At 59.0% G+C, this 23802-nt stretch overlaps 1 protein-coding gene across 1 annotated transcript in view; it reads left to right on the top strand.

The window, feature by feature from the left end:
- LOC104141637 (serine/arginine repetitive matrix protein 4) overlaps positions 1-15043 on the top strand; it is a 55996-nt gene extending 40953 nt beyond the window's left edge. The window contains exons 9-11 of the mRNA XM_068911484.1: positions 8138-8732; positions 11459-11522; positions 13843-15043. Of these exons, the coding sequence (XP_068767585.1) occupies positions 8138-8732; positions 11459-11522; positions 13843-14002 (819 nt within the window). The 3' untranslated portion in view covers positions 14003-15043. The remainder of the gene's footprint in view (positions 1-8137; positions 8733-11458; positions 11523-13842) is intronic.
- Positions 15044-23802: the final 8759 nt, after the last annotated feature.

Here is a 23802-nt window from a genome sequence, read left to right on the forward strand (position 1 = left end):
GGAGCACCTGCGCTCCTGGTTTATCGGTGGGAGGATGGCACAGAGCAGGGGTCTCAGCTAATTCCCCATTTTTCCGAGGAGCCGCTGGCAGTTGGCGGCAGGAGGGCTCTGCTGGGCTCCAGGGCCCTGGGCCCCACGTTTTTGTCTCCCTGCCAGAGTTGCCAGCCCAGCTGGCTGGGCAATTACTGTGTTTTGCAGGGAAACAAAGGCTTCTCCCAGCGCAGGCTGAGCTGGTGCTGAGGAGTTTCTTTCTCTTACAACACCTGGGTGCTTAGAGAAGCTAATTTGGGATTAAGCCTGCCCTCCCTCCCTTTTCCCATCCCCTCCCCTTCCATCCGGCATGCTTATTAACGAGCTGGAGTTAATGAGTCAAGGAGGTGTGTCCTTTAAGTGTCACAGAAAAGGGCTAAGTGGAGACAGCATCTGCTAGAGGAGAAGGAGGGGGATGGATACAGAGAGTTGCAAACTTGCCAGCTACAGCGCTACCTGCAGCCCCGGGCCTGCTGGCACAGGTAAACGGGCCAAGCCCTTGGTGGAGGAAGGCCAGGTGCAGTGTGTTGTTCTCATGGATCTGAATTACCCTCTTATTAAGCCTATAAACCCATGTTATCTGTTAGCAAGCACAGCAGTGTGGGTTATATGTGTACCTGGGCAGTGCAAGAGGCAGTTTTATGCAGGGGGGTCCCTCTCTGCCAGTAGCCTTCCCCTGCTGATCCCCTCGGCCTGTGCCTTCAACCCCGAGAGCCCCCCTCTTCTCCAGGCTCATCCCCCTGCCACGCTCTGTGCAGGTGATTTGGGGTTGGGGGTAGTGGAGGTGAAATGTTGCTGCGTGCCTGTACCCACATAGCATAGCTAAGGGCTGCTGTCGAGGTCGGTGGCTTGGTGGGGCCACGTGGCCCTCTCCCCAGAGGCCACCCTCCCAGACACAGAAAACGGTGTTTGTGGCAGGGCTGAGCAAGCCCATCAGGGCTGTGACTGAGGGCTCAAAAGTGGGTGCTCGCTGTGTTGTGAGGTGCTGGTATAGGCAGCAGCGGGGAGAGCGGTGGGGTGCTGGCTGCCCGGCCCTCGGGCCGGGTGCCCTGGGCACCCCGCTGCTGGCAGACTTCTGCAGCAAGCTCCCTTCTCTGTAAAGGGCTGAAAACCTTGTGCTTCTTCCCCAAAGAGTCTTTCCCAGCTTGATCTCCAAACACCCCGTCCTTCCGCTCCCTGAGGAGACTTGATCACACTGACTGGAGACCAAAACCCAAGCCCCAAATCTAGCGATTTTACAGGAGTAGCTTTGTGCCCATTAGTACCCCCTGACACACACGCGCATCTGTAGCAATGAAACAGAGAGCCAGGTGGAGAAAAGAAAAGAGAAAAGACAAGAGAAGAGGCTTTGTGCAACTGGTGTAAATATCAAGACATAGCGTTGAGCTGAGTCCCCTGTTGATGGGGACAGGCGAACAAAGCACCACAGCAAGGGGAGCAGCGTACATCGATCACGGGAAAGGAGCTGGCTCTGAGGGTGGCGCTGGGCTTACAGCAGCTCCGTACCAGGCCTGCTGATCCACGCTTCAAGGACTGCCTCCGATCGTACAGCCCATGGCAGCTAAACTCTCCTGGGGTTTCCCGATCAGACTTGTATTGGAGTAAACCTCTTAAATTATTTATTTATTATTATTATTATTATTCTATTTTTAATTGTATGTCAGAATGGATGCAGGTGGTCACCGTTAACAGTATTTATTTATTCTATTTTTGGGGGAACAATAACTTATTTTTGGATCTGTTTGTTTGTTTGAATGTATCCATGTCACTGTTCATGCCTAAAGGTTTACAACATTGGCCTGTGAATGGCGTGAGCCCTGTGTCTCTGGGGAAGGTGGCTGGAGAAGGGACAGTAGCTCCTGGTACAGCTTGTGGCAGGGCACTGCTGTGAATGTGTCTGTTTAGTTGTGCTCCCCAGAGCAAGGTGGAAAGTGTGTGATGGCCCAAAGGATGCAAGGGAGAGGGTTTTTGTTGTTGTTTGTTTGTTTTTCCTGTTAAAGATCTAGGGTTTGTCATTAGATTTGTACTAGAAACCGATGGCTGTGAACAGAGGTTCTAGGATCTCGTAGAGGATGCGGCAGGAGCCCTGCTGCTTCCTCTGCCTTTCTCGTGAGCGGACGAGCGAAGGGGATTTGCAGCGCTGCAAAGGGAAGTCTTGCCCCGGCCCGCACTCATGGTAGCGCTGTACGGGTGCCAGTTGGCTGGTGCCGCTGTTTCCCTTGGCTCCTCAAGCCAGAGCACAACATGAAACTGAGCTCCTCCGAAAGGCGCTGCTGGTTTCCCTGGGAGGATGCCGTCGCTAGGACTTCCCTGTGTTTGTTATGGAAGGACGACCCACCCATGAAAACCTGAAGATACGAGAACGTGGGAGAACAATGCGTCCTGGAAATGCTTGCAAAATCAAATCTCCAGTGACAGGACCTAACCAACTCTCTGTGTGTGCGTGTGTGTATAGGTATATGTATAGGAGTGTGTATATATGTATATGTGCATGTTTATAAGTGCATATACATATATACATATTTCCCTCAGTGGTGGTATTTATCTCTTTATTTTATAACTTATTTAAAATTTTCAGTGCGATCTAAAACATCGTCCTCCCTGTCAGCTGACAATTGGGTTTTCTGTCAGTTTGCGAGAAGCCCGTGGGCTTTTCTGTCTCTGTGCCTTTTGCCAGTGCTTTTTTTTTTTTTCCTTCTTATTCTTTTTTTAATGCTGTTTCACTCATTCATTGCTTTTAAGGAATTTTTGCTCTACATCCGGCATTTTAGATTGCTGCTGCCACTCTCCACAAGGAGCAGCTTTCCTGCGGTGGAAATGCGATGTGCTCATTTCAGTGTAGGCAAGTCGCTGCTAACCTGAGGCTGGCCAGCTGCTCCTGAGTGCAAGGGATGCCCAGGGACATCTGCAACCTCACTGAGAGTAAAAAGGCTTCAGGAAAACATCTCGGCTGTCTTTTGGGAGTGCTGTCTCGGAGGTTTTTTCTTTCCTCATTCATGAGGACTCTTTCCTGCCCACAGTCTTGTTTCTATCCCCCGAATTGTCATGGTTGCCTTTCTGCGGTGGAGCATGAAACCCAGCGCTCCCAATGGAGCTGAGCCGTGCTGTGTCGGGTGTTGCTATCCTGGCTGCCAGGCGCTGCAGAGATGGTCATTCAGCTTCAAATATCCCCCAGGAAACTGGAATCACTGGGGCCGTGCTCCCCGCTCGCTGGACCCTACCTTGTCCTGCTACCTGAGTGAGGCTAGTTTCCCCGCTCCCAAACCAAGCTTTGAGGCCAGGCTCCAGCAAACCCAGCACAGTCTCTGCAGTTTTGCTGAAAAGCAAGGATAAGGGATGTTTCCAAGCACTGTTGTGTACTTCTTTTCTTCAATGGTTACAGCACTTGGTTGTTCTTTACTTTATGCTGATTGCAACTTTTTTCCATGTTGTTTATTGTTTTGGGGGACTTAAGTTGTACCAAACTGTTGTCTGCAATAGCCAATCAATGTTATTTTGCTATGCATTGTACATATATTGAAAAGGCTGAGAGGACTTAGCCTGTTATTTAATATTTATTTCTTTTATTTATTGAGCATTACTTAAAGCTGTTTGGGTCTTGCCACTGGGTCCATGAAGATAGGAGCCTTTCATACAAAGTGAGGTGTTGCCATATATGTTGGAGAGAGGTGATCCGAGAGGCGTCTGCCAGAATGGAGGCATCCGGCAGGCAAATGAGGCTTACATGGAGCTCAACCACCAGTAGTTTAGGGAGAAACCTCATTTAGATGGAGGATTTTCTCTGCTCTGTTCATTTCCGTCTCTTTGCACCAGTTTCTGTTAACAGATGGCAGTTCCTTGGAAAGGCGCTAGATGTTTGGAAGCGACAGGCCAGCCTGCACCTGAGGTGCTGATGGAGAGCATGAACTTGCTCTTCATCTTCCGTGCTGTAAAGCATGACCTGGCTCACCAAAGATCCCTGGAGATCTCTGATCTCTCCCCACTGATCCCCTCGTGGCTCTTGGTGGTTATTGTGGGGAAAGGGGAGGATTACTGCCCCTTCATCAGTGCAAGGAATTGCTCAGGGTAGGCACAGCGGCTTGCCTTAGTCACACAGCACAGCTGTGTGTCTACCAGGCGCTGAAGCAAGGCCTCAGGATGTCCACCCCGCTGCGTTCTGGAGCCACTCTTCCTTGTGTTGTGCCCTGCTTTGCTTCCTTCCCAGAGCTCGGCGCTAGAAGCAGGAGCTTTCCCCACAAGTGAGCTCAGGGAAGGTGGCTGGGCCAGGGGAAGCCTACAGTAAACAGGAGCTTTCCTCAGGCTTCCTCACCCTGGTTTGAAACAAAGCGTGGGACACGCTAGAAAATGTGAGCTGTTTCAATGTAACTCCTCCAAAACCATGGTCGACACCCTGACAGCTGGAGTGGGACATGCTTGGCCCTTCCAGGCCGGGTGCCTGAGGTTCAGCTCCCTTTGGGCGCTTGGCAAGTGGCCAGAGCAGCGAGTGTACTGAGCTCCTGCTGGGTCGCTGCCAGGAGGTGTGGGCCTCCTGGGCAATCAGGCTATTCTTTTGAGCAAGAGGTGGATTTAGGTGCCTAACTGAAGACTTTGCCCTTTAGCGTCCAATGGGTTTTATTACTTCTTTACTAGAGAATAAATAATTTCTATGACTTTCGCTGCTCCCTGGAGGTTTGCACATGACCAGGAGGCTCTCAGAAGTGCTGTTGTACTCAAAGCTTTGTCTTAAAATGTCCTGCTTGGCTTCTTGGGAGACAGCAGGTGGTTTTCTCAAAGTCCTTAGTTACTGGTGCCCCAGAGGTCTGGGGCACCGAATCTCATGTTGGAAAGCTGAGTTGCTGACTTTTGGGCTATTCCTCAGAGAACAACATCCTGAACCTCTTGGCCCAGGATCCTCAGGGCCCCCGTGGCAGGTCTCCATGTGCGAACACCAGGAAGCGGGAAGTCTTAGAATGAAGTACAGGAGAAAAGCCGCTAGGGAAACAGTGTCTCTGTTCTTCTTGCTTGTTGGTCAATTCCTTACCAAATTATACCGGCCCATCTGTTCATTTGACTTCATTGTAAAACTACCTTTGATCTCCATTGAAATGCATACTGTATTCTTTAGTCTTCCTGAGGTATTTAAGTTGTTAGCCTGTTTAGAAAAAAGGGTCCCAATAAAAGTTCAGACAGTATGTAGTTCTCACTGCAACCTGGTCTGTCCTGTTCCTTTTGGATACGCTTGAGCGCAGCGGGATATTTTGGGCAGCTTCAGCCGCTGCGGTAGCCAAAGGCATCTGCCTCCGGTCTTGGCTGCCGAGGACCGAGCTCCCAGCCCGGGCTGAGGCTGACGCTGGGATGCGGCTAGCATTTCTGGCAGCCCTCCCTTCCCCATGGCCCCCGCTCCGGCCCAGCAGCAGGCAGGGCTGAGGTGCCGCTCCGGGGACCAACGGGCAGTGGGGACGCCTCCCGCCCGGGATGTGATTAACCCCAAAGGCCTGCGGCAGCCACGGGGTGACTAGTGACTCGAGCTTGCTCTCCTCCCCAGCAGGCACCCAGCAGCGGGGTCGAGCTCGGGGAGCCGGGAGCTGGCGGTGGGGCTGCAGCACGTGTCTCTCCCTCGCTGCCTTCCCGGCCGGCACTGAGGATGGAGACGTGAGCATGGGGACCCAGAGGAGCCCTGTCCTCACAGGAGGGCATTGCACCGGGAGCGTTGCACCTTCCTGGCCAGCCACGCGGGGGTCCTTGCGCCGTTCCCACCTTGTCCTTGCACCGAGGGGGCCGCAGCGGCGCGGGGGGGGCAGCGGCACGGACCAGCCCCGAGGCGGCTCAGCGGAGAGGGGAGGCTTTGGTGCCGTGCCGCGCTCCCCGGAGCTGACGTGGCGGCTGCAGGCGGCGGGAAGCAATCGGGAGATGGGGAGTGACAACAGGAGCTAAATCGGGATGGCTCAGAGGGGAAGGGTGACTAAGGGGATAAACAAGGAGGCCAGGAGGATTCCTGGCCCGGGAGGGAGCACGGCCTGGAGCTAAGAAGGGAAACGCCGCGCTGGAGCCCTTGGGAGGCACCTGCTAGCGCGGCAGCGATGCCTGCGTTGCCCCGTCGGCCGGAGACACCCCCGGGAGCACGGGCAGCCTCCGTGCCCCCCGTCCACCCTGCGACCCCCTCCGTCCCAGAGCCAGGGCGGCGAGGAAAGGGGCAGCAGTGCGGGACGCGGGCGAGCGCCGCTCCCTCCCCGGTAGCACCGCGCCAGGGCGGCGTGATTAACGCTGTCGCGGTGACCAGCGAGTGAATTAACGTGTGCCGGCCGTGAGTTAACGTCTTCCCGCCGTAATTAGTCCCATCAAGTCCATTAGGGAAACCGCAGATGCTGCGGAGAAGCAGCGCGAGGCGGCGAGAGCAGGGCGGACGCGGCGCGAGGAAGCACACCCATCCCTCGCTGCCGCCGGCTGCGCGGGGCTGGGGCGGCGTCGCCGGGCGGTGGGCGCTCGCCCGCCTCCGCCGCGCCTCTGCCCGGGGCGCGCGGCCTCCTGCCCTGCAATTAGTGCCGCCGCCGCACCCTGCTCGCTCGTGCGCGGGGCTGGGGCGCGTGGGGGAGGAAGGCGGAGGAGGAGGCGGCACCGCCGTCATGGGGGGATGGCGGTGGCATGAGGGGATGCTGGAAGCATGAGGGGATGGCGGTGCTGTCGTGAAGGGATGGCACCACTGCCATGAGGGGATGGCGACGGCATGAGAGGACGGTGCCGTCATTGTGAGGGGATGGTGGTAGCATGAGGGGATAGCAGCACCGTTGTGAGGGGATGGTGGTAGCACGAGGGGATGGTGCCACCACCATGAGGGGATGGCGGAGGCATGAAGGGATGGCGGCACTGTCAGGAGGGGATGGTGGGGGCATGAGGGGATGGCAGTACTGTCGTGAAGGGATGGCACCACTGTCATGAGGGGATGGCAGCCGTGTGAGGGGCTGGCGCCATCGTCGTGAGGGGATGGCGGCAACGTGAGGGGATGGCAGCAGCATGAGGGAACAGCAGCCACGTGAGGGGCTGGCGCCACTGCCATGAGGGGATGGCAGCTGTGTGAGGGGCTGGCGCCATCGTCGTGAGGGGATGGTGCCAGTGCCATAAGGGGATGGAGGCAGCACGAGGGAACGGCAGCCATGTGAGGGGCTGATGCCATCATTGTGAAGAGACGGCAGCGGCGTGAGGGGATGGCAGTGGCATGAGGGGATGGCAGCTGCGTGAGGGGCTGGCGCCATCATCGTGAGGGGATGGCGGAGGCGTGAGGGGATGGTGCCACTGCCACGAGGGGATGGGGCTGGCAGCGCATGAGGCAATGGCAGCGCGTGGGGCAGGCGCTGCCCCTTCCAGGCCGTGGCCTCGCCTGGCGCGTGGCCGTTCCCCCCTCCCCACGATCAGGGCGCGGGGGCGGCCGGCGGCGACCCGTCCCCCACCGCGCAGCGCCCTGCTGAACCACCCCGGGGGTACGTGGCCTTACAGCGAGGGGCCTGGCCCCGCCACGGCCGGTGTTTTTAAAGGGTGACGGCGGGGCGAAAGCAGCCGGCCCGCAGCCCTGGCGGGTATTTTTAGCCAGCCGGGGGGCAGCTGCCGCCACGCCGCGCCGGGCTCCTGGGCCGGCGGGAGCCGTCAGCTGCCGCAGCCCGGATTCTCCCCGGCTGTTTCATCCGCTCCAAAATACTCGGCTGACAGGGCAGGGACTGCAGAACATCCTCCCCCCCCCGCCACCAAAATAGGTATAAATAGCGCTGGCCCCGCCGGCTGGAAGGTTAGAGAAGTTTCTCGGCTCCGCGCGGGAGCATTTATTGAGGCTCCCGCCCGGGAGCTGTAGGGAAGGTGGCACAGTGAGTGCCGGGGAGAGACAGAGGGGGAGAAATCAGCTTTTCAACCTTGGCAGTTCTCTCTTCTGGGTTTTTTTTTTGTTCTCTTCCGTGCGCTGAGAAGTTTTATCTTCCTCTCCCCGATCCCTGGGACTGAAGCCAGACAGGAAGCGTTTTTCTCTCTGCCGGCCCGGAGAAGTCCCTCCCGCCTCCCTGCGCTTTTAAAGCCTCGGCTGCTTCAGCCCCTGCATCGATTTTATTTGGTTTTTTTTTTTTAATTATTCATCTCGTCCTTCCAGAGGGAGGGAGGATCCCGTCGCCGCCGCCGCCGGCTCGGAGCCGACCCCCTCCCCGCAGGCCCCGCGCGCAGCGGATGCCCCCGGCCCCGGAGCGGCTCCCCGGGGAAGTCTGCGGCCAGGAGCAGGCAGGTGAGCGCTGAGGGCGCAGCGGCCAGCCCCGGCCACGCTCGCGGCCCTTCGCTTCGCCCCGCCGCCGCCACCGCCGCGCACGCAGCCATGGCCGACAGCCAGATGCCCTTCTCGTGCCACTACCCCGGCCGGCGCAGCGTCCGCGACCCCTTCAGGGAGCCCGGCTTGACCTCGCGCCTCTTGGACGACGATTTCGGCATGTCGCCCTTCGCCGGGGACCTCACCGCGGACTGGCCCGACTGGGCTCGGCCCCGGCTCACCACCACCTGGCCGGGCCCGCTGCGCGCCGGCATGGCCCGCACCTCGGGCATGGCCCCCGGCTACGGCACCCTCTTCGGGGGCTACCCCGAGAGCCGCAGCCCGGCACCCTTCTCCCGCGAGCCCTGGAAGGTGTGCGTCAACGTGCACAGCTTCAAGCCCGAGGAGCTGACGGTCAAAACCAAGGACGGCTACGTGGAGGTGTCAGGTGAGTGGCGGCCAGGGGGCTGGGGAGGAGGAGGGATAATTGGGGGGGGGGGGGGGGAAGCTAAATCCTGCTCCAGCCGTGCTCTGCGGCTCGAGAATCTGGTGCGAAAGGCAAAAACCAGCTCTATTTCTTTGCCAAAAGTCCCGGCGGTGTCGGTCGCCCTGATGCCAGCACAGCTGTCGGGGCCGAGCGCTGCTCGTCGGACCTGCCCTGGCCCACGTTGCTTCGCTCCGGCGCTGAAAAAGCTCCTCGGAGCAAAACGCCCTGATTTCTGCCCTTGCCAGCGGCAGAGGCGCTGCCGGCGTCCCGCACGGCGCCCGGCTGCCGGCGCTGTCGGGGGGGCCCTGCGCTCACCGCTGTTAATTATAGTGCATTACCGAGCCTCGCTGCGCGGAGGGAAATTCCCTTTAAAGGGGTCGAGCGGCTGTGCGAGGTGCTGGGGCGTCCGCCAGCTGCCGGCACGCGGGGTCCTGCCGCCCCTGCCCTGCGCCCCGGCGCAGCGTGGGCCGTGGGAAAACCGAGGCGACGAGCAGGGAGGGAAGGGGTTAAATGCGAGGTTTTTTTTTTTTTTTTTTTTTAAAAAAAAAAAGCCTGGCAGAAAGGAAGGCGCCAGGAGGAGAGCAGAGATATGGCTGTGTGGGAGAGGTGGCGGGGTGATGGATCCCGCGAGCGAACGGGGGAAGCGGAGGGCGAGGGTGGCAGAGGACGAAGAGCTGCGGGAAAAGCCGGGGATGGGCTGGGGAGCCTGCCCGCTCCACGGCGCGTCGGCGCAGGCTCCCGCCCGCGGCCCTGCGGCAGCGCCGGAGGCAGGGCGAATCTGCGGGCTCCCCACCAGAGAGCCATCCGCGCTTCCATAAAATTCAATTGCGACTCCCCAGCAATTAGGGCAGCCTTAAAATTAATGGGTCCCTGGGAAAATATACAGCAGGCAGGAGCCTGCAGCAGCCCAGGAGCCAGGGTGGGGGACACAAGGAGGGGTGAGGGGACGCCGGTGCGGCCCCGGGTATTTATTTGGGGTTCATAGAGCTGCCAGATGGGGAGGCTGCAGACAGGGAGGAAGCGGGGGCCTGATCCTGCAGGCTTTCCCGCAGGTCTGCTGAGCCACCCAGGCTGTGCAAAGAGGCCTGGAGAGCTGCGAGGGGGTTTTTAACCTCCGAGCTGCTCCCGGCGCCTGCCCCGCACAGCCCAGTGCATGCCCCAGGGGTGGGCAGCGCCCAGCGCCGCAAGCAGGGGCGCTGAGCGATCCGAAGATGTTATTGCGGCCAGGATTTTCTCCTACGGCATAGCTTTTGGCAGCATGTGATTAAGACAGACCCCGGGGCTTTTACTGGAAATAAAGGTGATCAGCAGGTAAAACAACCCCCCAACCCAGGGGCTTGGGAAACCAAGGAAAGAACCAGTATTTTATGACACTGTTGTGGTTTCTGAAGCTAATCTCGTGGTTTCTGGGGTCTGAGCCACCATCTGAGTCAGGTTTAAATCAGGCCAGTGGGGTCAGGTGTGTGCACCGTGCTGATTAAATCCGGCCGGAAAGGGAGCACATCTGTGCCAACCCTCGGCAACCCCACGGGGGCCGGGAGCGACCCCCCAGCCTCCGGCACAGCCCTCAGGCCCAAAGGAAGGTCACTGGAGAAGGGATGCCACCTCCCGGAGCCATGCCACCTCGGCCTCTCTGCAAGCCAGCAGCGTCCGCCGCCGCTGCGTCACCGCCAGCCTCACGGCTGCCACCCTGGCGCTGCTGTCAGGGGACAGCAATTCGGGTGACAGGTGACTCACGCTCTGGAAACGTTGCTGTCGCCTGCCGAGGAAGGCGACTCTGTTTCTAACTCTGGCCCACAGCAGCTCAGCTGCTGGCGTTGCAGCAGCTGGGGACGCAGCTGGGCTTGTTTGCCAAAACAGCGGCTGAAGTGGCTCTGCAGGAGCCACGTCCCCCGGAGAGGTGTCCTGAACCTGCTGCCCGCCGCGGAGGCTGCGGGGCTCGCTGCAGCTGGCACCCGGTTCTGCAAAGGGCCTGGCTCCCTCCCGCTCCTCCTGGGCCTGCACGCCTCGGGGAGACGGTGGTGCTTGGTGCTGCCTGAAACTACCTGCATTTCTCTTTCCTTTGTTTTCCCCAAGACAGGGATTTTATGATCGTTTATTTGTTTTGATTCTGCCCGCTTTCAAATCAAGGATTTGCTGTATCTGGCATGTCCGTGGGCCTTCAGCTGCGCTGGTGTGGGAGCAGCACTGGCAGCTTTCCCCACGGGGACTGTCTGCCAGAGCCTTTTCCCCATATCATGGTGGGGAAGGAGCCCACCGCTCCCGGCCTGGCTTGCAGCATCAGCTGAGAACCATCTTTGGGAGGATCCGGGGGAGGAAGCCCTGTCGCGGGGTGGTGTCAGCCAAGAGGCAGCCTCAGACACGGGGGAGCATCTAACAGTGGGCTGAAAGGCTCCTTTGACCAAAGTTAGGGAGCTGCTTCTTCCCACAGTGCCAGGCTTAAGCCTTAACAATTTGGGGGGGCCAACATCATTTTTCTGAGTGTTTTCCTCTTCCGCAAAGGCTCCTGCTGGCAGGTCATGCGAGGAATTCTCTGAGCCAGCCAGGGAGGGAAGATTTTCTGCTTGGAAAGGGAAAACAACTTAAATCAAAACTTTCCTGTTGTGGTTTTGGGGGTGAGGGAGGGGGCTTATTGGGGAAAAATAGCCCCATGAGATGCTAACGTTGAATATTCCCATTCCCTCTAGGTAAACATGAGGAGCAGCAGGTGGAAGGAGGAATCGTCTCTAAGAACTTCACGAAGAAAATCCAGTACGTATCACAGACCCTGCGCCGCCGTGGCTTCCTGCAGCGGGAAACGGCTCCAGGGCCGACCTGGGTTTGGGAGAGCTGGAAAGTCCCCCCACTCCCCGAGAGCATGAAACGCTCGCTGGCTAGCTATCAAATCCCTCCCATTCCCGCAGTCTAGTAAGGTCAGAGACTGTGCTCAGATGCTGTTGATGGCAGCAGGCTGAGCTGGGCCAGAGCCTCTCTCCTGTGGGCTGTGAAGAGCTGTCTGGAAGTGAAATTTAGGTTATGTTTGGGATTCAGGGGACCTGGAATCTATTCCCTGCTCCACCGCTGAATTGACAGGCTATTTAACTTCTCTTGTCTCTGTTTGCCTGTCTGCAAAACAAGCAGCCTGCCTCCCCGGCGTAGTAAACACTGCAAAACCGCAGGGACCGTTGCCTGCCGAAGCGGTGAACTGCAGACACGGTGCGCTGCAAGACGCAGGGCGTCTCCTCCCCTTCCAGCTGCCGAGTCTGAGGGCTCCTTCTTAGCCTTATTTGCAGGCATCTGTGCTGAAGTTTTCGTGTCAGCAGGGGATGACCTGCAGGTTGCAGCTTGTGTTGCAAATATCCCTCGCGGTACCCGGCAAGTCAAAGCTGAGCAAGGCCCAACAAGTCACTGGGTGCATGCAGTGGGTGCTCCCACCGTGCAGCCAAAGGCCTCGACTGATACATTTCCTGTGATGCTTGTGGCTGCTGCCGATGAAGACCCAGAGCGTGGGGCTCTGTGCGGCTCAGGCTGTGCGGAGTGATTTCCTGATGAAGGCAAAGCAGGAGATCTTTCCCTGCATGTTTATTTGGCCTCCATGACTGGGGCTGTGTTCGGAGTCAGCCAGGATGAGAGGAAGCAGAACAGGGATGTGAGGCGCTGCTCTCAAAATGCCAGCATGTCCTCCAGGGTTTAGCAGGATGCAATAGCCTGAAATCATCTTCAGACCCCAAATACACATATATATGTGTGTGTATACGTATATATACACACACACATATATATATGAATGTTGTCAATTAGATTGCTATTGCTTTGTCTCACAACAGTGGCTCACTTTGTAAAGACAGTGGCAAAGCGCAGAGAGGAAACGAGAGTCCTGAGGCCGGAAAGCGCCGTGGCGCGTCCCTTGCTGGGCGAGCCCTGAGCCCGCGGTCGCGCCTGCCTTTGGTGATGCACGTGGGATAAATCCCCGCCGCAGGAGGCTGATGCTGGGCTCACGGGGTTAACTGAAAGAAGCAGCAAACACCAGGCCTGCGTCCTCCAGCTGACGTGGGCAGCTCAGGCTGCCAGCGCTTCAGCATTAGCTTCTCCACCCCAAACAACCCCTCTGCATCCCCCCATCCCCCGAACTCAGCCCCCATGGAAAGCCATGTTTCCTGGGGCCAGGACCCAGGCCCTGCCTTGGGCTGCCAGCCCCGTGGGTGCTGCGCTCCCTCCCTCGCCTCGCAGCCAGGAGCTCTTTAGGAAGCGGCCGCCAAGGCTCCTTTTACGGGCAAGGCTTTTGCCGTGACGCAGGCTGTAACATAAAGATGATTTACTCATGCGTTGCAGAAGCTCGAGCGGCCCAAGCTGTGAGTGACATCCAGTCAAACATATCTGCCGAGGAGATTAAACAGAGAGCCCCGCAGCGGCGAGACAGGCCAAGCGACGGCTTTAAATATCCCCAGAGCACTCCCAGGCGTACCGATAATAACGCAGGGCTTGGGCGAGCTCTGCGCAGCTACCGGCTGGCAGGCGGCAGCTCGCCTCTGCTGGAGCACTGCTAATTTGGCAATAACGATTTTCGGCGTCTCAGAGCTGTCCTCCTGCCTGGGCTTCCCAGAGCTGTTTGCAAGCGTGAACAGGGCTCACTTCCCGAGCTCCCAGGAGGCCGGAAACAGCGGCGTGTTAGATGGCGATGGAGACACGGACAGAGAGTGAATGTCCTTGGCAGGAGCTTCGCAGCGCAGGGCGCCTGACACCCAGAGCAGCCACAGGGGTTAAACTGCTGCTTCTGAGCGAAAGCCTGGCCGGTCCCTGATGTCTGCGACTAAGGCCAAGCGTGACCGTGCCTGCATGGCCTCTCTCTGCTGTCACCCTGTGCATCAGGCAGGCTGGGGTGACTTGTCCCTGCAGCTCAGCTGCACTACGCAGCGGCCGTACGGCCCTTTCCAGGGCAGCGTTTCCAGCCGGGCGGCACGGGGGGCACGACCACCGTGGGGGCGCGTGGGGCAGGGCTCCGTGTCCGGCCACGGGAAGGCGCGAAGGGGAAAGCCCGACTGGCCAGCCCGCTGGATGCTAAACCGGCTCGTCTCTCTGTTCCCCTTTGCAGGCTCCCCTACGAGGTGGATCCCATCACAGTCTTCGCCTCCTTATCCCCAGAGGGGCTGCTGATAATTGAAGCGCCTCAGATCCCCCCCTACCAGCAGTACGGAGACGGCAGCTGTGGCAGCGAGATCCCCATCGACAGCCAGGAAGCGACCTGTGCTTGAGGCACCCGTCCCCCACCTCCTTCCCTCCCCCGGTTGTTCCTCTCCTCTCTCCCTCCCCGCAAAGATCTCTCTCTGATTCCAGCTGTGGTTGCATTAGCAGGACAAAAGCATCCGCTGGGCACGGGCTAGCTTCCCGGCGGGCCCGCCGCCCTGCTCGAACCCCGGGTGATGGTGGCGGTGTGCCCGTCCCCGGCGCCTGCCAGCCGTGGGCAGTCCCGCTCAGCGCAGGGCTCTGCGGGGGGACGTCGCGCCCCAGCGCTCACAATCCCCGGCGCGAGCAGGCGGAGAAATGCGGGGTGCAGCCAGGCCCGGGCAGAGCCGGGAGCAGTGTTTCCCAAACCACCCCCCCCCAGCAGCGCCCGAACCACGGGGCGACGCTGCCTCTGCCAGCATGCGTCGCTTATTTTTCTGATGTGACCCAGCACACTGGGTGAGGAATTTGCTTGTACAAGCCGCAGGCAATGGCTGAAAAACACTGTCCAACGGTTCCTGGGCTCCGCTGCTGGCTCCCGCCCCGGGGAGCGTGCTCGAACCGGGGCAGACGGCTGCCTTGCTCCGACTTCTCCCTTCAACACATCCGCTTGCCAATAGCCATCTGACGAGCCCACAGTTCCACCGAGGTTTTATAGAGGTCTTACATGCTCCAGTAGAGTTTATCTGTATATCAGACCGAACAAAGTAGATGTCTTCTTTTTTTTTTTTTTTTTTTGCTAGCAGGTAGTAAGATGGGATATTTATAACAATAGCAAAAAAAAAAAAAAAGGACCCGTTCCTCCTTTTAAATTAAAGTGGGATTCTGCAGTCCTGTGTCTTTTTCTTCTGCATTTTTTTGAACTGTATCTCTAAACAGCCTCTTGCCAGCATGAAGACAAGTCCGACGCAGACTGCCGAGCACGGCGTCGGTCCGCAGCCCGGCACCCCCCAGGCCAGGCCTCCGTAGACGTGTAACTGTCCGCGTGTCCTGAACGTTTTTCTTTTTCCAAAGAGAACTTGTGCTTTTATTTGACAGACTTGAGGAATAAAGATGAGTTGACGTTCTTAGCCTCTGCGTTTGTCGTTCCTGAGCCTGAGGGGGTCGGGGCTGTGTGCAAACGGGCTCCTCAGCAGGAGGGAGAGGGCAAGAGCCAGCAGCTGGGAGACTTTCTTGCACGGAGGGAGAAGAGGGCACTGAAGGGCGCTGGAAGCGTGCTCAGCCCTCGCTCCAGCCCAGCCACGCTGTGAGTCCCCGAGCTCCGGGTAACGTGGACCCGCTGCCCGTCCCGGCAGTGCACCGAGCCCTCACGGGCTGGGGAGAGCACGGGGCTCCTCGGCTCTGCTCGCTCCCTTGACAGGGCTCGCAAATGGTTTTTCTACTCTGGGACGCTGAATCAACCTCTGAACGGTGAGTAGTTGGGGTTTCTGCCTGTTAGCGCCACATCCATTTAGCGTCCGCACTCCCATCCCGCCTGGCGCGCGCTCTCCTGGCAGCTCCCGCCGCTGAAGCGTTTGCCGGCTAATTACCTGGCTGCAGCACTGACGAGCGCGCTCCGCCGGGAGCTGGCGCGCAGCCCTGGAAACCTGGACGCGCCAGGCAAAGGTGGGCTACCGAGGCCTCCCGCGCGCGCTGCTCCCACGGCCCGGCCGGCGCTGCCCCTCGGCGTCCTGCGAGCCGCTTCTAACTAAGCCGGAGGCCGCGGCGAAGGCGACGCTTGGCGCGTCCCAGGCGGGGGCGCGGGAGCCTGTTCGTCCCGTCGGGACGGACCGGACGGGCGTCCCTGCCTCGGCTGCCCGCAGGGGCGGATGACAAGTAGTTCAGTGGCTTCGGTCCCAGCCCTTTCGCAGGCGCAGCCAGGCGTTTTCATCTGCTCGTCCCGCGTTCGGCTTGTCTTACACTGCAGGGACCGCAGGCTCACGTCCCCGGCAGCTGCTTCCTCCTCCTCCTCCTCCTCCTCCTCCTGCCGGGCTGCCTGGCGCCTCGGTGTCGCGCTGAGCGCTGCGGCGTCGGAGGCCGGCAGGAGGAGGAGGAGGAGGAGGAGGAAGGCTCAGCGCTGGGCGCGCGCGGCCCCGGTCTGCGCTGGCGCCCGGGCAGCTGCGGCGCCTTGCCGCAGGCTCTCCCTGCCGCGGCCCCAGAGGGGCGTTTTTGCTCCCGGCCCCAGGGACACGCCACTCCCCGCCGTGGCCCCGGCGACGTGGCCGGGCCCGGGGGGCACCCAGACCCCCTTCCTGCGGCAGGAGCCTTAATTTTTTTCCCGTGACTTCTGCCGGCGCGGCGGGCCGCCCGTCACCTTGCTGGGGCACCTTGTCCTCCACGCCGCGGCCCCGCGCCAGCTCGCAGCCCGTCGGCCCCGCCAGGGACCTCGCGTTTCACCGCCGTCTCTCGCGGCCACGCTGCGTTTTATGGTGTCGGGACGTACTACGTTTCATGGCTTAACGGCTGCTTTAATCCGGCGATAACCCACGCACGGAATTTTAACGAGGGGTTTTCTCCCGTTTGGGGCAGAATCGGCTTTCTGGGGGCGGGGGGTCGGCAGCTTCCTGCAGCGGAGGCGACGGCGCGATTGTTTCTGCTCGCTGCTCGGCCAACGTCCGTCTCTCCTGCAGCGGCGCTAGAGCCAGCCGCGTTTGCTTCCTTCCAAAAAAGCAATAAACCCAAGTCAGTTCTGCTGCGGAGCAGCCGTCCCAGCCAGCCCTTTCGGACGCGCGCCGCTGCCGCGCTGCGGCTCCATCCGCCGCCGCGGAGGCCGAGGAGCAGGTCTCGCCAAGCGAGACACGCCAAGAGACGCAGAGAGAGAGAGAGATCTATCTCATCATGCGTATAGGCGCAGATAGATATATAGATATTTCTTTAGGAATTCAGTACACGAACGACTCCGAGAGGAACGGGCGCAGCGAAGCGGCGGGACGCCTCGGGCTCTTCGCCGCCGCCGGCAGCCCGTCCCTCCCCGCCGCCGCGCGCGGCGAGCGTCTCGCGGGGAAGGGAGGAGCTCGGCGCGGAAACCTGCCGCGCTGGCGGCTCCGCGAGCGGCTGCAGCCTTCCCGGGCTGCGGAGGGAGACGCGGGCTCCTCGCCTGCTCCGCTGTCGGCGTCTGGCGCCGTGTCCGGTTGGGGGCGAGCGGGAGGGGACGGCGGGAGGCGCACGCAGCGCTCCGGCTCCCGAGCGGAGGCGGTGGCGGCGGCGGCCGGCCGGGCCGGGGGGCTCGGCAGCCCGACCTCCCCCCGGGCGCCGGAGCCCTGCCACGGTTTGCCGCCGCCGGCGGTGGCGGCTCAGCCACGGAAGGCTTTTTGGGAAACGGCGGGCGCCGGTCCATCCGGCTGGCGAAGACAGACGGCCGGCCGCGGGCCCCCGGCGGCGAAGCCCGCTTGAGCCGGGCGCGCGGGCCGGGCCGGGTGGGGAAGCCCCGGCTGACACCCCCGGCCGAGGCCGCCGGGCGGGCGGGCGGGCGAGCGAGCGGCTCCCCTGCGGGGTGTAAATTCCCTGCGCGTCCCAGGCGATTTCATTGCCAAAAATGGAAGCAAGGACAGAACTGATTTATTTTGGCCGGCAGCGTTCAGCTTGAGAGCAGGGTAAGCCACGCACGAAACGCCCTCGCCGCTCCACGAGGAGGTTTCGGGTCTCCAGCTTCTTCGAGAAGCTCTTTCTGCAGCTGCTTCTCGCTCCCGGGAGCTCGGCGGCCGCGCACGCGCCGTGGCCGCCCCTCGCTTGGGGCCTGGGCGCCCCCTCGCCTGCCCTCTGCGCAGCCCCGCGTCCCCAGCGAGCGCTGCAGTCGCTCAGGCGCCCGGCCCTCTCCGTCCACCTTGCTCCCCTCCGGACCGCCCGCCTCCCCCTGCAGCTCCGTTACTCCCCTGGGACCCTCCAGGCGGCCTGCAGCTCTCTAGGGGTCGGATCTGGCGGCTGGTTTTTATCTCCGCAGTTTCTGTCCCAGTTCCCGCAGTTCTCTGAGCTAACGCTTCCCCCCGTCCCCTCCCCAGAGCCCGCTGGAGCATCCCTTGCTCCCCCCTTAGCTCTGGACTACTCGGCACGTGGACTCGGTACGAGTCGCTCCCCTTTTCTCCCTTGCGAATGTCTCTGTACTGGCCCAGGTGTTTCTCTTCCAGCATCTAGCTCACTGGGATGTTTTCACACTTCTCTCCAGGGTTCCTCTTCGGCCGGAGGACGGTGCTTCTTTGTGTCCTTGGTCCCTGCTTGTAAAGGGTCTCCCATCAGGTTTCTGTGCCTTGGAGGAGACGCTTTTGCCACGGGATGGCCGTTAGGGCCACAGAATCAAAAACGGGTGAAGACCGAATTGGGCATTTGCCCCAGCTGCAGAAGCTGGTCTCTTCTGGGGCAAAACCTGCCTGCTCCTGCGTCCTTATCACAGACACCTCCTGGAGCAATGAGACCCTTCTTCTCCCCCTCCCCTCACAGGCAAAGCAACAGGGACGGGGGGGTTATGGCATTGCGTTTGGGACACTTCTGCTCTTACCCACCCGGGGTGGGGGGGCTGGAAGTGGTTTGAAATGCGCCCTGCCAGTAACGGAGCTGGTGTCCCCCGTCGTGACCATGGTGTTGAGCGGTGCCAGCAGACGCTGCCAGCCCCGTCCGGGAGCACGTCCGCTGCCGAGCGCTGCAGCGCCTCATGGCCACGGATCCCCCCACCCCGAGTAACGTGCCGTGGCCGTGGCGGAGGCAGTCTTTTCTCCTGTTTGTTTTTAAATCTGCTGCCTAGCTCTTCGTGTGTTCGTGTGTGTGAGTATGTGTGTGTGAGTGTGTGTGTGTGGTTTTTTAATCAGTCATTAAACTAAGCTGCAAACCCCTCGGATGATTACGGACCACCTTTCCCTTAGGGTGAAATGCTGCAGTGTAACCTCCTGCCTCCCAAACAGCTGCTCTGCCGCGAGCCCATCCTGGAGGAAAGTCAAATTTAGTCTTAATTTTCTTCTTTTATACTGCAACAAAAAGCCTCCTATCTGAGGAGGCCTTGCAAATCTCTCTTCATTAAGAGACCTCCTTGAAACACATTATAACAGCCAAGCAGGGTGGTTATGAAGCGCATAAAGCCTGCAGAAGAGCTCATTAAAACAATAAATTAAGACTAATTAGAATAAATCAAGCTAAATCATCTCCAGTGTGAAGGTAAAATGAGGTGCGAGTGAGTGTTTTTAACAAGGGCAGTGCTAAGCCCAGGCTCCTCTTTAAAGCGCGGGTGAGTCCTTGCGGGAAGCTCGCCGCTGCGGCACTGATACCTGCGCTGGGCACCGGGCTGCAAAACAAAGCCGATGGTAAAAGGGCGCGAATGGGATTTGCAGTTGTTTCCCAGCGCGCGAGGGGCGTCCCTGGTTGCCGCGGCCGTGGCGTGAGCGTCCCATCGGCAGCGGGTAGCGGCTGGCGAGGGCGGCAGGCTGCGGGGCTTGCGTCTGCTTGCGTGGCTGTTTCTTTTTAATTTGCACCGTGCGAAGCAGCTCTGGGGTTTTGTCTGTGTCCGTCGTATCACTTTATTACGTGCAGCCAAAGTGAAATGACTTCTGTGCATAATTAGCAGTGAGATCGTTGCGACCACATTGGCTCGGATCTGTTTCTCCTCCAGTCTCAAAAGAGCTGCTCAAAACGAAGTGGAGGAGGGAGGGTGATGCCGTAGGCAGCAGGACCGGTCCTGTCCCTCACAAACAGGAGCCACGGGAAGATGCCTCGCAGGCTGGATGCGCTTGGCCTGGCACTTCCCAGGTGCCACCAGCCTCGGCACCACGCAGGGTCCCTCCTTGCCTGCCCCACCGGACACCGGCGCCACGGGTCCTGTCCTGGGCAGGTGCTCCCGGCTCCCATGCCAGCTAAGAGCAGCCTGGGAAATCTTGCTGGCCTTCTCAGTGAAGTTAATGCTGAAGACAAAGGGTTTTGATGTCCAAAACAATAGTGGTTGTTCCCCCCCCGCCACCCCTTGTGGCTTGTCACTGGACCTGGAGGTGAGATTTCCTTGCGTTGGATCTTGCATCGGCTTTTCTTTTCTGGGAATGCTCTTCTGGGCAATGCTTGCTGCCTGCTTTCCAGCTATACCAGCACGCTGGCCTGAGCCATCAGCGCGGACCTGGGGTTGCCTTGAGCCAAGGGTCTTGGGGAGCAAGGCCATGAGCACTGGCCTGACCCACAATCATGATGAGGTTCATAGCCGTTCCCTCACCTGCTGGGAGAAAGCTCGGTTTCTACTGTAATGGGTGAAGCGCCCAAGGAGGACGTCCGTGGTCAGAAAGTGCTCCGAGCTGCCAAGGCAACAGGCTTCGTGCTGAAAAGAGTGAGCAGCTTCCCCGCTGGTTGCTCTCAGCTTTCTACCCATGGAAAGAACCCGAGAGCAGATTTGGCTCTTGAAAACCCACAGCAAAAAGGAAAACAGAGGTTTTCTTCTCAATAGACCAACACAAGACCAAAATGGAAAGGAGGAGAAGAAAAGCGCAAGTGAAGGCTCTGGGGAGGCGTGCAGCCACGGGGCTGCTCGGGGCCGGGCAGGACACCGCGAGGCTGTGCCAGGTGCTGGTGGCGATGCTGTCGAGGCACCCGGCGAGGGCCTTCCCTGCGGGTGGCGTTGCTGCCGCTTTCCCCCAAGAAGGGATGTTACTGCCAGTGCTGGAGAAATGTATTAGTTTCATTAAGTTTAAACGATTAGCTCCAGGCATTGGTAATGAGACTCCACGGATATATTTTTTATGGTTATGCTTTTGTATACAGCAATGTACATCATTAATAACCTTCTTCAAACCTCCTTGCTTTCACTGTTACTAATCATGTTCAAGTCCTCCTTATGCCTAAGCCCAATTAGCTGCCTGTAAAGAGGATCTCCAGCCATGAGGAATTCCCATCTGTGCCAGGAGGCAGATGCTGGGATCCTGGGTCACCGGGTGGGAGGATGCTTGGATTCGGAGCCCCATGGCCCCAACGGGGAGCCGCAGGCCCAGCGCCCCTCTGCCACCGAGGCAGGCAGCGGTGGCATGGTGCCCGTTTCTGCAGCAGACCAAGGAGCGCCAGGGCTCCTGGCAGCTACCTGAAGGGAGAAGGATTTGAGCCATCCTGCTGATAGGGGCTTTGCAGCTCGGTCCTCTTTGCGAATGCGTGCATAGCGTTTTCCTTGCGCCATTCAGCAGCGCTCGTGTGTCTGGAGGCCATGCACAGCCTTCCCACCGCGCACGGGACAGCAGCCTGGACTTGGAGCATCTCGGCTGTGCTTCAAACCCCACGTCGCAGCCCCTGAGGCCTGAGGGGGCTGTAGGCTGCTCCTGGCTCCCCCGGCAGCTTCCCGCGCCATGCTCAGCACCTCCGGGAGCAGACTACGAGCCTGTAACGAGCTGTCCCTGTCCATACAACCTCATGCCATCAACAGAGGGGGCAAGACGAGGACTGATCCCCTCTTACCCCAGCCCCAGTGCGTCTCTCGGGGCAGAAGCTGGTATGAGATGAGCTGCTACTCCGAAACACAGGATCCGGCCCAGTGGGAGCCTGGATTGCTGCGCCGGGGGGGACAGTGCCACTGCCCCAAGGTGCAGCCCTGTGTGCCAGTGGACATCTGACCTGCAATCATAGACTGAAGGTGGCTGAATCGAACGATGTTGCCCCTGTTTAGCGGTTGATAACAAACACTTTGAGGACACAGGCACACGTTCCCTGAGAAAATACTAAGCCCTAAAGTTGTGCTTTGTTGCTAGATGGTACCTGCGTGCCGCCTGTGCTGGATGCAGCTGGGCAGACGCACGAGGGTCAAAGTCTTCCCCAAACTCTTTCTGAAGCCTGACGTCACCCTTGGGAAAAGCAGCCAAACTCAGCTGCTTATCTCCTCCTTCCTGCCTGCCGCCTCCTTCCTGCCCCCCTTGCAATCTGATTAATCCATTAGGATTAACCTCTCTTTAGCTCCTTGATTAGCTGCATTTTAAAACTCCATTTGTTTTCCTCTTTACATCAAGGCAGAGCCAAAAAAAGAGGCCAATTTGCTGCGATACTGATTTGCTGCAATTTCTGAAAATCAGTGCAAGCTCTGGGAAGGCATGCTCCGCATCCCAATGCCACCCTGGCAAGCTGCGAGAGCCGGCAAGAACCAGCTCAGGAAAAACACAGCAGAAATGGCATTGAGCAGAGCACCGAGGGTTCACTGGTTATTTTCTGATAGTACCAACACCAAACCTGGAGGATGCAGCCTGCATCTCACAAAGGCTAAAATTATCCTGCTCTGTGTGTAACATGGGGAACGGAGGCCCATGAGGAGCAACATGTGTGGGGTTATGCAGAAGGGTAGTGCCAGAGCTGGGTAGGCTGATCCTCTGTCCTGTCTGTTAGGTTTTTTGGACCTTTAGGGATATCCGTGTCCCAGTGGAAATGCCCTCAGCTCCCCTGAACCGCACACAGTGGGATTTTCTCAAGATCGGGCTCCTTGCTGTTAAAGTCAGCAGACACGGTGCAGTAACGCCATGGTTTGGGCTGGTTCAGCATGTCTGGACCTGGTCCTGAGCTTTCCAAACTTCTCCGAGTCCAGCCTGAGACCTCCGCATGCCACCAGGCCCTCTCAGAGTCTGGGAGTGGTTCACAGCAAAAGCTTTGCATAAAAGAGCTGGGAGTTTGTTTTCACAGAATCACAGAATCGTTTAGGTTGGATGGGACCTCTGGAGATCATCTAGTCCAACCTCCCTGCTCAAGCAGGGTCACCTAGAGCATATTGCCCAGGATCACATCCAGGACAGCTGGATGTTTTAATGTCAGCTTGTGCCACCTTTGCCCTTGGAGCAACTGCAGCTCATTCCTTTTTGTCTGGAGATGCCACAATGGGAAAAAGCTTCATTAATATCCTCAAGAACGAGCAAACCCACTGCATTAAAAAAAATCTCTGTTGTCCCCAAATGCTCGCCTTTCCCTTCCCCAAGGGTGCACCCGCAAGGAGGAGCCCTGCCAGCAGCTGCTCCCTTCCCTCCCCGTATCTGACCCCTTTACGCTGGTGCTGGGGCCGTCTGTGCTCGCTGCGCAGCTCCGAGAGCTGCGGTCGCCTCCTTGGCGGGCCTCTAGGCACTACTCTAACGAACCCGCTCGATGACGACGTCTGCATTCTTGATTCTCTCCCTCGCTGAGCGCAGAGAGGCTGAAACGCGGACGGCAATCTAGAAATATTGGGGCAGGGCTAACGGTGCGGGGTTGTGTAGCTGGTAGCAGTTCCCGTGTCAGGGCGTCCTGGGCATGTCAGCGGTGATGGATGAAGAGGGAAAGCGCATGGTGGCATTTGGAAACCTCCCAGTGAATGAGCAGCGTGATGCAGGCTTCAAGGCTGGGTCCACCTCCATGAAGCCGCGCTGGACTAGGGACTTTCAAGTCTTTCCTACTTGGGTCCCTCTTGGTCTAACCAGTGTGGGTGCCTGGGCTTAAGGGCAATGTGGGGCAAAGCGACCCTGAAGCAGGTTACACCAGAGCTGCTCTGCCGTACCTCCCTTTCAGGGATGCTAAATATTCATTAATCATTAAGCTAAAAGCAGCTCACTCACCTGCTGTAACTATTCAATTTGCACTTCGGTAGCTCCTTTGAGAGCACGAGGGGGAAATACCAGCCATGGGCCCATGCCTACATGTACACACATGCCATAGCCCAAAGCCTCTTCTCCTTCAGAAAGCAGGTTCAAATCATGGCCGAGCTCTACATGAGAGCCTTCTTCCCATTACTCAGGCAAAAAAAAAAAAAAGATAAAAATGAGCAGAAATCACTACACAACCAAGCGGAGGTCTTTGCCTAGCCGCACCATGGCACCTGAAGCTGGCCTCCTCACCACCGCTGTAGGGATGGCGTTGGATTTGGGGAAGTCGCTTGGGAATTGTCTGTAAGCTGACC

This window comes from Struthio camelus, chromosome 17, assembly GCF_040807025.1.
Source record: "Struthio camelus isolate bStrCam1 chromosome 17, bStrCam1.hap1, whole genome shotgun sequence".
In the NCBI taxonomy this organism is placed as follows: domain Eukaryota; kingdom Metazoa; phylum Chordata; class Aves; order Struthioniformes; family Struthionidae; genus Struthio; species Struthio camelus.